This window comes from Crotalus tigris, unplaced genomic scaffold, assembly GCF_016545835.1.
Source record: "Crotalus tigris isolate CLP2741 ecotype Arizona unplaced genomic scaffold, ASM1654583v1 scf7180000017658.5313226, whole genome shotgun sequence".
In the NCBI taxonomy this organism is placed as follows: domain Eukaryota; kingdom Metazoa; phylum Chordata; class Lepidosauria; order Squamata; family Viperidae; genus Crotalus; species Crotalus tigris.
In genome coordinates this window covers 4,546,504-4,558,388 of record NW_024096545.1, presented here as the reverse complement: position 1 = coordinate 4,558,388, position 11,885 = coordinate 4,546,504, and the positions used below count along the sequence as shown (strand labels likewise).

The following is an 11,885-nucleotide window of genomic DNA, read 5'->3' as shown; positions in this document are numbered from 1 at the left end:
CTTTAAGAACCAATCATTATTTTGAATGTTTTCAGTTGCCTACTCCTGAACAATTTGATAAGTAGGGCTTATTATTATAGGCTGTGGTGCTGCTGCAATAATTGCCATTTTACTCATTTTGGAAAGGGCAGCACAGTATATCTAGGAACAAAGAAATAAATAAGAGACTATTTAGCAATTTCTTAACGAATAAAATCAGTTTTCTGTCAAAGAAATAAAATGCTTTGTCAAATATCTGACATGGTTTTTGAAATACTGAAAAACTACTCCTAGAATCAAAACTAATACATACATCTGTCGTTTGATGTAGTCTTTGAGCAATTCTTGGTCAACACTGTAGAGTTCAGTGCTACTGATGTTGTCAAAGTAGTAAGTGATATTACTAGTATATTTCTGTGCACGCGTGCCATCAGAAGCATCAAATTTCCGATACCCATAATGATAATCAAAGTGAGCTGTACAAGGAAAAAGAGAAAAAAATCCTTTTTAAAACCTTGCCTTCTCAAACAAAATCTGTATTGCACTGGTCAAACACAATCAAGATGAAATATAATAGCCAGGCAGGGGACTACTGTTTGATACCATAGCCACGACCTCTCTTGATCTACGCGGTTCTATATTTTCTCCCACATTCCTTTCTTCATCAAAACTAAAATGTTGGGAAAGGTCACCCTGAGGTTGGAATAAGGTGTCACCAATATGATATTCTGCTGATAGCTTATCACATAACTCCCAAGAATATGGTACATACTCATAATGTTACCAGAATTCAGTAATAGTAAGGTGTGAAGGAGGAGGCTGAATTGACAATGAAAAATGACAAATGTGCTGCTAGTCAGTAGGAAGTTAAAGACACAAGACTTGAGATTCAGAATAAAGAGGATTCCCCTAAACCTCTGAAAAATCTGATGTATTCTTTGGGAATGTCTGCACTCCCAAATTCAATAATGCAATAATAAGCAAATTTGCACCTTTATGTTCAGTGTGCCAGCTATGACTGCTTCTGAATCAGCTGTATCTGCTAACAGTCCCAGATGTCTTGGTCAAATGTCAATGCACTCAATCTGTGAAAATTCTTGAAAGGTACCGGGGGATGCCAAGTGATACAAAACATGGCAGGTAAGCTGTGAACCAGTGCCACATCACACCCAAACAAAGCTGTCTTATCTGCCTCACAATTTTTCTAACGTCATAGGTCAAACATTTGTTGTCTGAGGATCAAAGGTTTTCTATCTGTAGAAGAATCTCTTTTTATTACAATTCTCAATTTGCAAAGTCCTTTTATAGTATGTTTTTTTTAAATGCCACCCTTGAAGTACACTTTACTTTTAATTATTAATCATTTGCAAATAAAACTGAAAGACTCTTGAAGCACATTAAAGACTGAAACACTTAAGATACTGTAAGAAACTTCTACCCCCTCCCCCCCCACAAACACAGGAAAGTTTATTTTAGAACTGCCTACTTGTCTTGATTTTTCAAAAGGGTATGCAAGAATCAATCATTTTAAGCTTTCTTTTTGTAATTAATAGACACTGATGTTAATGACCAGCCCAAAAATGCCTAGTGAGCTTCTAGATAGGACAGTAGAATTGAACCTGGGTCTCCCCAACCCTACTCTAATACATAATCACCGCAGCGTATCAATTATTTAATTTTTAATTACACTTCGTGTAATTGTGTTTTTACTGTGTATTAATATTTGTGTATTATTTTTACTTCTATTATTCCTTAGTTTAAAAAGGAACTTACAATTCAATAAAAACCAAGACAGTTTTGGAAAAGTTTTTAAATTCTTTCACCTTGATTCCAACTATAGTCAGTTATAGTTTAGCTGCACAAACAAATCAGTTATCCTCAATTACTGACATTCATAGTGGAAATAAAATGTTGCTTGCCAGTTCTTTATCTGCAGCATCACCAATATTCTATAGATGGGAGAATGGTTATGAATATATTATACGTACAGCGAGTACCTCCTCTTCCTCTACCTCTCCCTCGTCCCCGGCCACGTCCTCTGCCCCTGAAAGCACCACGAACAGTTGCCCCGTCGCTTTTAACACTAGAAGTTTCATCATGGTCAGGCCAATTCCGCTCATGCTTGTTATCTACATGCCATCCTGCAACAAAATAAACAGAAAGAGAAAACATGACTGAGATTAAAACACTAAAATGACTGTGAACTGGCATGTTCAGGCATCTTTAAACAATCAAGTAGGTTAAAAGAATCAATCTACTTCTATCAATACATACAGATGAGGGAGGCTTAGCTAGACACAGCAACACTGTTTGAAGGGGGCTAAACTAGACACAGCAACATTGAAAACCCCAAATTTCTTACTTGTTATTCTCATTCCTAGCCACAAACAGAAACTTTGCCATATAAAAAGGAATATCCTAATTAGCAGCTTTTAGATCAGGGGTCTTCAAACTTGGCCTTTTTATGACTTGTGGACTTCAACTCCCAGAATTCCTCAGCCAGCATGCCTGGATGAGGAATTCTGGGAGTTGAAGTCCACAAGTCATAAAAGGACCAAGTTTGAAAACCCCTATTTTAGACTATACTATAAACTAGTGATGGCGAACCTTTTAGAGACCGAGTGCCAAACTGAAACCCAAAACCCACTTATTTATCGCCGGGTGCCGGGTGGGCATGGCCCACTGGGTGGGCGTGGCCCACTGGGTGGGCATGGCTGTGGTCAGGGCAGACTGGGTGGGTGTGGCCAAGGTGTGGTCACCTCGATGTTGCTTGTGGGGAGGGACGCCTGTGGGGGGCGGGCAGGGTTGGGGGAGATCCAGGGGGTCTCTGACAGGTGGGACGGTGGGCAGGAGGCTCGTCCTGCGGGGTGAGGCAAGGCAAGGCAGGGCAGGGGTGCCATTGTTGCAGGGCAAGGCGAGGCAGGGGCCGGGGCGGCTGGTGCCTGACACCATCGCCCCCCACACAGAGGCCAGCAAGCGCATGGGGGCCGACAATGTCTGTCGGCAGCCATAGCCTGCCGGCCCCTCGACCAGCACACTCTGGGGCTCCGCAGCCTGCCGCCAGCAGTTCAGAGAAGCCGCCTCTGAGCTGGACCGATAACCAACAGCTGAAGAGGCGATGCAGTGGGTCATGCCTGGGAAAAGGAGAGCATGTGAGGCCAGGAGGGATGGGACGAGGGGGGGAGGGAAACCAGCCATGCTGGAATGCATCTGGCCACGTGGGACCTTGGTGAGTTAGCAGGCAGCTGCTTGAAGAGGGATGGTTGCCATCTCCGGGGCATGGCGCAGGTGCCCACAGAGAGGGCTCTGAGTGCCGCCTCTGGCACGGGTGCCATAGGTTCGCCACCACTGCTATAAACCATGTGTCAGTTTAGAACAATCAATGGGTGCAGGGGTGTGCCAAATGGGGAGAAAAATCCTCAAAATCAAAAAAAAAATTCAAAGAGGGTTGATGTTCTGTATTCCAAAAGACTGAAAAGCCAAAACATTTCAACTGGTTTGCAATATGGAACAGGTTTGCAAAAACATGGAAGTAGGAATCCATGTTCAAAAGGATGATTTTAAAAAAATTAACCCACAGTTAAAACATATGTATAATGCCCATAGCAAATCATGGAATCAGCAATTAAACAAAACTTTTGTAGTTTGGTCTTCATGAAAATATCCACTGAACCAAGTTGAACAACCAACTAACAGATCAACAACTGATTTTCCCTATAAAATCCTTATTGCCCGGAAAAACAAGCATAAAAATTCAAGTAGGTACTTATTAGCTTAAGGCTTCTGTTTAATGGATAAGCAAAATGTATGACTGCATTAGGCAATATGCCTGTAAGGCTCAACGAAGAAACCAATACACTTTGATTTACAATCTGAAATCTTAAAACACAAGGACAGCAACATTGCTATTACTTCTCTCCACAACACTTTAAAGCCAGCAATAAAGCTCACTTATCAGTCTTATAGGTTTTTGGATCAAAATTGACTCTAGTATACGCTTAATCAACTGTACCTCGAACCTACGTATTTCCCTTCAACTAATTTCAGCCAATGGGAGTAAAATAAAAACCCGTATCTGCTACTTTACTGGCTATAGGTAATCTTTGCTTACCAACTAGAACTGGGACTGGCAATTCTGTCACTAAGCCAAAACTCCTGATAGTGCCAATCTTACAATATCATTTCCATTTCTGTTGTTAAGTGAATCAACACAGTCAGTAAATGAGAAAATCATGTGACTATTAGCCTTACACTTTCATTTCTGTCATTAAGTGAATCATCACAGTAATAAATGAGACATCATGGGACTGCAATCACATTCTCTATTAATTCTGCTTGTTCATAGCTGGTTGTGAAGGTTGCAAATGGTGATCACGTGCCCGTGGGATGCTATGATGGCTGTAAATATGAGACCTGTTTTTTCTAACCATTGTAACTTTGAATGGTCACTAAAAAAGGCAGTTGGTAAGCAAGGACTATCTCTAATGACTTTACCAGGTCATCACTACTGAAGAGAAAACTTATTTTTGTCAGAATACTCAAAGTCGCCTATTTCAAAATAGAAATGTTTTGCTCATTTGTGTACAGGGAAGGTAAAAGAATGTTATAATATAAACAATACAAAACACAACTATGTGTGTGTGTGTGTGTGTTTGTGTGTGTTAATTTTACTGCTTTCAAAGATATTCAACTCATACCTTTTGATTCACTTCGGTTGTTGGAAGGATGCCGATGCTGCTCATTCTGCCTGTTGTTACGAGAAGCGGTTTTATCCCTTGGCACTTCAGACTTCATATCTATTTGCAGGGGTACCCATTTGTGTCTGCTGCCTACAATACAGAAATTACTGCCTGACTAATCTTCAAAGGAATGTATTATTCTACACCAAAGCAACATAATTCTAAACAACCTGAGACACCAACTATCAAAATATTTCAGACTCCCAGAACAGCAATGAATAACTTGAGATTTCAAAAAACAGTTATGATAAGGAGATAAGAACGCTGGCCTAGAAATAACACAATCTGTTACTGCTGTTCTACTGTGAGTCCTGAAAACAGTGCCTGCTGAGGAATATATTAAAATGAAAGACTGAACCACAATATTGTTCAAGCTTCAGTTCATAAATTCATGTCTTTTCTGAGGGCAGAGATTTACTTTTGTCCTGTACCTTTGCTTACAATGAGAAAAAATAATGTTTGCTATAGTACACTGATATTGACTAAGCTACAAGATAATGAATCAGCATGGGGGGAAATGGCAAAGTTATATATTTCTAATAGACTGTAGTTTACATTCTCTGATAAGATTTTAAATTATATTGTTTCAAGATAATAGAAAACTGTTTCTCTATACTACAGGGGGTCCTCGATTAATAACCCACTTATTCAGTGACTGGCTGAACTTACAATAGCACTGAATGAATGGTGCTTGAGACTGGTCCTCAAAGTTCCAGCCCAGGAGTCTTCAAACTTGGCCCTTTTATGACTTGTGGACTTCAACTCCCAGAACTACTCAGCCAACATGCCTGGCTGAGGAATTCTGGGAGTTGAAGTCCTCAAGTCATAAAAGGGCCAAGTTTGAAGACCCCTGAATTATATAGTCATTAATTCCTAATTCACTGGAAGTACAGTCCTCTTTATCAATACAGAGCCTTGCCAACAGTAATGCTGATAGAAAAGTCCAAAGTTGCCATACTAGCACACCTGCTAAGACCCCTGGACAGCCTTTTCTCACCCTTTTTCTTCTGAGCCGATTTCTGGTTGTCATCATCTCCATTCTTCTCTTCTCCTGATTCATCAGATCGAGTTTTCATGTTCTCTTTACCATCACTTCCTTCCCCTTTTTCCTGCTCCCTCATGTTTTTCTTAATGTGAAGTTTCCGTAGAGATTGGGACTTTTGTGACAGCTGCTGAAAATGATAGATGAGATATTTGAGGTGGAGGAAAAGATAATTGCAAATAACATAGCAGCAGGCTTTCCCCATAGTTTCTGAATCGTTTTGAAACCTAATAACAGTCACATTTCGTGAATGAAAACAAGGGCAGGAGACGAAGACAAAGAAAGGCATTTTACAAAGTTGTACAGCTGACACTCCGCTGCCAAAACAGAGGGAAGTCCAAAGCAGAAATATGCTTGAAGCATTTTTGTATTCATGCTCTACTTCTGGGTATTTGTCGCATCCACACTGAAGAGAGAATAAGCTAAGAGCATATTGACAGTTTAAGACAGTTTAAGACAGTTTCTTAACCACTGTTGTATTATTACCACATTTTTGACCGCAATCTTAACATTGCCACATCGTTAAGTACATCATCTTCTCTTCACTTTGGCTAGGTTTTAGAATGAGTTCCAGGCTTCTGTCCCAGAATAGCATTGCTGAGCTAGGGATGATGGTGGGCAGGGAAACCCTAAAAGGAAATCCTCTGCCTGGAACCTGTAATGAGCTATTCCTGGCCTTCTCCTAAGCATAGAGCTAGCACCCCGCCCCCCAAAAGTGTTGCTCAGACTAAGTTCTGTAATAGGGAAAAAAACAGTGTCTATATTGAAAGCATGAAGAGAGATTCCTGCAGTTTCTGTTCATTCTCTCCTCCCTCCACACACGCATGCCTGGGTAATCTCTGACTAAATTTAAATGGATAATTTTTGAAATTATCTAATTATGCTACTTTTGATATAACAATGATGCATACATGAAGATCAGCAAGAATCTAGGTCAGTAAAATGTGGAATGTAGCTATTTTGTTCCTCTCTTCCGTCAATACATATATATGTACTCACATATGTACAGTTTTCTAAACCCCAACTTTCTGCAAATTGATTTTAATAGGAATAAAAGGGTTGTTTTTTTTAAGTTCAACTGGTATCTTCCTTTTGTGACATAATATTTGGAAATTCTCTAAAAGAACATTGAAGGCTTTTATATCCCAAAGAAGTTTCATATAGGCAATATGCAAATGAAAGGTTGGAATATGATCCAATTATATCCAAATTATATGAACAAAAAAACACATTGGATTAAAAAAAGTTATTCAAGCAGTGAGGACCCCTAGTGGTGGTTTCTTTTTTGGATATATGAGTGACAAGCACTTACATATACACAAGAAAAACAGACTCAGCACGGGCATCACAAAATAGTTTACAATAAAAAACAGGAAAGTCCAAGTAAAAAGTGTTATTTATTTTAAAGAAAAAACGATTAAGGGAAGAACAAACAAAAAAAATGTTGAAAAAAGAATGGTACACAGGATGATAGGCCTCTTCATTTCATCTTAAGCTCTTATGATGTGAGCCTTTTTTTTTTTACTTAGCGACTGTAGATGCCTCTTAGCCTTCCAGAAAGCCATAAAAATCTTGTGCTTCACCCAAGAGTCAACCCAGAAAGGAGTTGAGTTCAGCACCTGTGTAGTGCTGTGAGATTGTTATGGTGCCTGATTAGAGTATGATGTTTTTAATTTGTGTATGTGTGAAGAGAGGTGTTTACATTATTATAGGAATTTGGTATTAACTGCCCATGGTTGCCATATAAACTTCTTAAATACATACATACATACATGTATTGTATGTGTGTGTATATATATGTATATATTAAGAATAAAAGTAAAAATGCAACTCTTGGGAATGTCCATGCTACTAGAATAATGATCACCAAGAGAGTATTTTAAGAGAATAAAATTTAATCAACCATTAAAATTTTAATCAACCTAGCTTTCATCAAAATGCACTTGACATCGTCAGGGTTAAAAGGCAAGTAGTGAGAGGAGATCTATATACCATTGTCAAGCGTCTGCTTCCAGCTCCTAGAGCGCGTCATCGGTCCCAGCTGTTCAGGATGTAACCCAAGCGTACCTCCTTTAATACACATTCTTTTTTTGTTCCTGATTTGCATTCCCTCGCACACTACTCTATCAGCAGCTTCGGGATTAGGTGAATTCGGGGCCAAGGTGTTCCCCCCTCCCCCGTAATACGGTCGCCCCTAAGGGGTGAGGGTGTATCTAGATTGCCTCCAATATCCCCCTGAGTCACGAGCCCACTTCGATCCTGTCTATTCGTCCCTTGAGGACGCACTGTGGATTCCTCTCTCCACCCCGTGTTATTCTCCTTTCTATCCTCCTTCCCATGCATCATACTGGATGGATAGAAAGGAGAATAACACGGGGTGTTATTATATTATTATAACAAGCCGCTTCATGGATAAGGAACACTCCTGCTAAACAACAGAATTTACTGAGTTGGGGAATATTCTTCATTCACATCAATTCACAGATAGACCAAACAGATGTGATTTTTTTTCCCCCTGAGTCAGAATATATTCTTACCTGTATACTCTTGTGAGCTATTTCTCCTGGCGTTGGCCAATTTGTGGCATCCCCAAAGTCACCAACCTGATACAGCAAACAGATAATAGAGAATCAAGTTCAACTTTTGACCCTCTATACAAGTCCAGATTTAAGTGCCTACTATTTCTATTCTTTCTAGTGGCAGTTCAGATGCGTAATACCATAACAGAACATTCCAACCAGGTAGACACCTTTGTGGTATATATGCTTTATTTGATATTCTGTGACACAGAATGTCAAGAGTTTTTAATTTTAAAATTATGAAAGGTAATTCCCCATCCCTTCGCAAGACCCCAGCTCCTCCACAAATGTCTTTCCACTTCAGGGCTGGTAGTAAGTCAAGCACTTTATTTACTTTACTTACACTTCTGCTTCACGTAGAGCTTATTTATTTTTCAACTTGAAAGTTACCTGAAACGTATGTAACTTCTCCTTCATTGGTTTCTAATTTTAATTTCCTTTTTTGTGAGATGTCACTTAGCTGATTATTTTGAAAAAGTGAGTGAAGCCAAAACTGGTTTCTCCCTCATGAGCCTTATGGATGATTCTGTATATGCCTATGTTTCTGTGTGTAGGGGTGTTTCTATTTTATTGCAGACTTTTTTTATTAAAAGCTTTTTTATGTTATTGTAATGCTGTATTTTAATTTTTTATTCTAGTATTTGTGCACAACTTACCGATGACTCCATGGGAAACATCATAAAATACATTTAATAAATTCATTTTTTTTTCATACACAGTGCCATCTGGTGAGCATGATGAAATTTACACAATAGCAATAGAGAATCTTCCAAGTCATTTTGAGTTACATTTCAAAACAAGAAAGGCTTAATTATTTTCCAGAGATTAGGAAAAATCAGATGGCTTTTATGTAATTATAAGTTATCTGACAGAATCCTTAGTGACACAGATTCTGTATCATTATTGCTTATACACAAGGAGAAAAGATCCCACTGTTCCTGTTCAGTACTCAAAACCAATGCAGCAGACCTCAAAACTGAGACCAGCTTCCTGAATATATAGTTTAACTTCGGTGTATTTTCCTGTCTGATTCATTTACTTTTCCCTCTCTGAATATTTCTTACACACACAGCTGGGTGGGTAGAGTTTAATGGGAGCCACCAGTTTATTTACAAATACTTCATGACTTGCATCAGGAGGAAAAGAAAATTTTCAAAAATGAAAAGAACTAAGTAGATCCTTAACATGACAGCATCACCCAAAAAAAAAAAAAAAAACTGAAGAGAATGAACCTTGTCCTACAGAACACTGCAAAAGTTTCCAGTGTATCAGGAAATGAGAACGCAGGGAAAAATTGTGGCAAAGAATGCAAGAGCACAACAATGATAATCACAGTTAAATATTGGTGGATAAGCAGTTTCTCATATAGGCAGAACGCTTGCACCACTAATAATGCCTGTAATAAAACTTCTCTCATTACATAAATTCAATCGTGAGTGAAAGAGCCAAGCTAGCATGTATAACCAAAACCTGGTTAAGCATGGAGATGGAATCCTCCCAACTCAGAAATTAGGCCCTGTGGGATTCAAGTGTGGCATCAGATGTGATCCCATGGTATGGATGGAAGAGTGGCTATCAGTATCAGGGAGAACCCTGTGGCTTCAGGGATGCTGCATCATCTGGATGAAAAACCCTACTTGTAAAATTGGGCCTGAAGGATCAACTTGGGATTATTGCTTCCCTGATGCAGCTGCTTGATTCTGCGGCCAGGTTGGCAGTGGAATTTTCTAAATTCATAGACTTGAGACACTTCAACTTGGCTTCTCTAGGTATGAAATTGAACATGGCTCAGCATTCATGACCATCATGATGGCAATAGGCCTGACCCACAGCTGTGATCATGAATCTATTATTTATTTATTTTTTTGTCTCAGGGCAGAGGCGATGTGATACAATCTGATTATGGAGTAAATGTATGTAATTCCTTGTCATAGTGAGATCACTTTCTGTGTCTGAGTACTTCTGGGCTATCTCCTAACTCAAGCAGGTAGGATCCATTTCCTCAGTCCATTGCACTGGGGTTTCCCTAACATTCTAGTACTTCAGATGACTGAGGTCTTAGAACTTGGAACAACTTATTCATAACCTGGAACAAAACAATGGGCTTTGGATCAGATTGTACTGTGTGGCTGCTTTTAGATCCTAGATAGTCCTTTGGGTTTTGAAAATAAAAACAAAAGAAACGCCTACTTACTGTTGGAGAAAGATAAGGAGTAAATCTGATTCAACATGGGTTTTATTAAAGATTACCCAAGGGGTGCTAAGAGTGACAAAATGTAACTGCTTATTCGCTTGCATCATATCTGCAAATTGCCAAACAGTAGCTCTGTTTAAGGTGAATTAACCCCTCTTGGGGAGAGAGAGCCTGGATAAACACCTGCAAGACTGCTCAAGGAACTTTTAGGCATCTGTCAAATAAAACTGAATTTCAACTTGCTAGTTTCAAAGAAGTGCTTCTTGATCTCCCAGCAGCTTTCACCACTATCTATAACAGCAGTTCTCAATCTGTGGGTCGCGGCCCTTTTGGGGGTCGAACGACCCTTTCACAGGGGTCGCCAAGCCCCCTCCCCATTGTCCGGACTACACTGGGACGGGAGCTTCTCACTGACCGCTGGAGGGCAGGTGGGGTGACTCTGCCCCGAAGCGCTCCCAGTCGCACCAATCCAAAGGCAGGATATTGGGGGAGGGGGCTCCCGTCCCAGCCCTCGCGTCTCTCTGCTGAGCGGCCCTCGGTAGCTCACCACTCCAGCAGGCTTCCGGGAATGACCGCGACGCCCTCCAACTGATCCCAGGGCCCCGTCAGCACCCGCCTCCTCCAGCTGCTTCCCCCGCGGCAGTGACGCCCGCTACTTCCCCTCGCTGCTTCCCCTCGCGCTGGGCCGAGAGGGCAGCGAGGCTGTGCGGAGCAAGTGAGGGAGCCTCCTTCCCTCCGAGCTTGGTGAGCCAGCCTCGCCCTTTTCGCTCCCCGGCGACGATTCTGCCTTTTAATGCCACTGGGGGAGAGAGACCAATCCCCGCCCCCACCTTTATTGCCACCGACTGAAGAAAGCAGCAGGTGAGAGCTGCCACTTGCCCGGGGAAGCTGGCGTGCTTAAGAGGCGGGTGTGCCACCCGCTTGCTTGCTCGCACCAGCCGGCCAGCCAGCCAGCCTGCTCACGCTTGCTTTACTTGGCAGCTAGAGAGGCTCGGGGCTTTCGTGAACTTCCATCCCAGGTTCTCCTCCAACCTTTGTAGGCTGGCTGGGTCGCCCAAACCTCCCAGACTGCTCATACCCAGTCAATAACCTCCACAACAGAGGGTCGGAACTGGTCAAAAGTTCCGCCCCTCCAAATCAATCTCCGATCGGACAGAGAGGGAGGGAGGAAGAGAAGGAGAGAGAAAGAGAGGGAGAAAGAAAGAGGGAAAAAGAGAAAGAGGGGGGGGAGAGAGAGAAAGAGAGGGGGGGAAAGAGAGAGAAATAGAAGGAGAGGGAGAGAGAAAAAGGGAGAGAGGGAGAGAGAGAAAAAAAGAAGAGAGAGAGAGATTAAATTAGTAACATGGTTCTTA

At 41.1% G+C, this 11,885-nt stretch overlaps 1 protein-coding gene across 5 annotated transcripts in view; it reads right to left on the bottom strand.

The window, feature by feature from the left end:
* The window catches only part of LARP1 (La ribonucleoprotein 1, translational regulator), a 105,820-nt gene that overhangs the window by 23,858 nt on the left and 70,077 nt on the right, over positions 1-11,885 (bottom strand). For 3 of the 5 annotated variants that reach the window (XM_039335770.1, XM_039335775.1, XM_039335774.1), the window contains exons 3-7: positions 8,298-8,363; positions 5,716-5,890; positions 4,677-4,808; positions 1,968-2,120; positions 293-455 (exon numbers count right to left, since the gene is read on the bottom strand). In XM_039335770.1, coding sequence (XP_039191704.1) covers positions 293-455; positions 1,968-2,120; positions 4,677-4,808; positions 5,716-5,890; positions 8,298-8,363 — 689 coding nt within the window. The remainder of the gene's footprint in view (positions 1-292; positions 456-1,967; positions 2,121-4,676; positions 4,809-5,715; positions 5,891-8,297; positions 8,364-11,885) is intronic. The other 2 variants (XM_039335773.1, XM_039335772.1) reach the window with 2 other exon arrangements.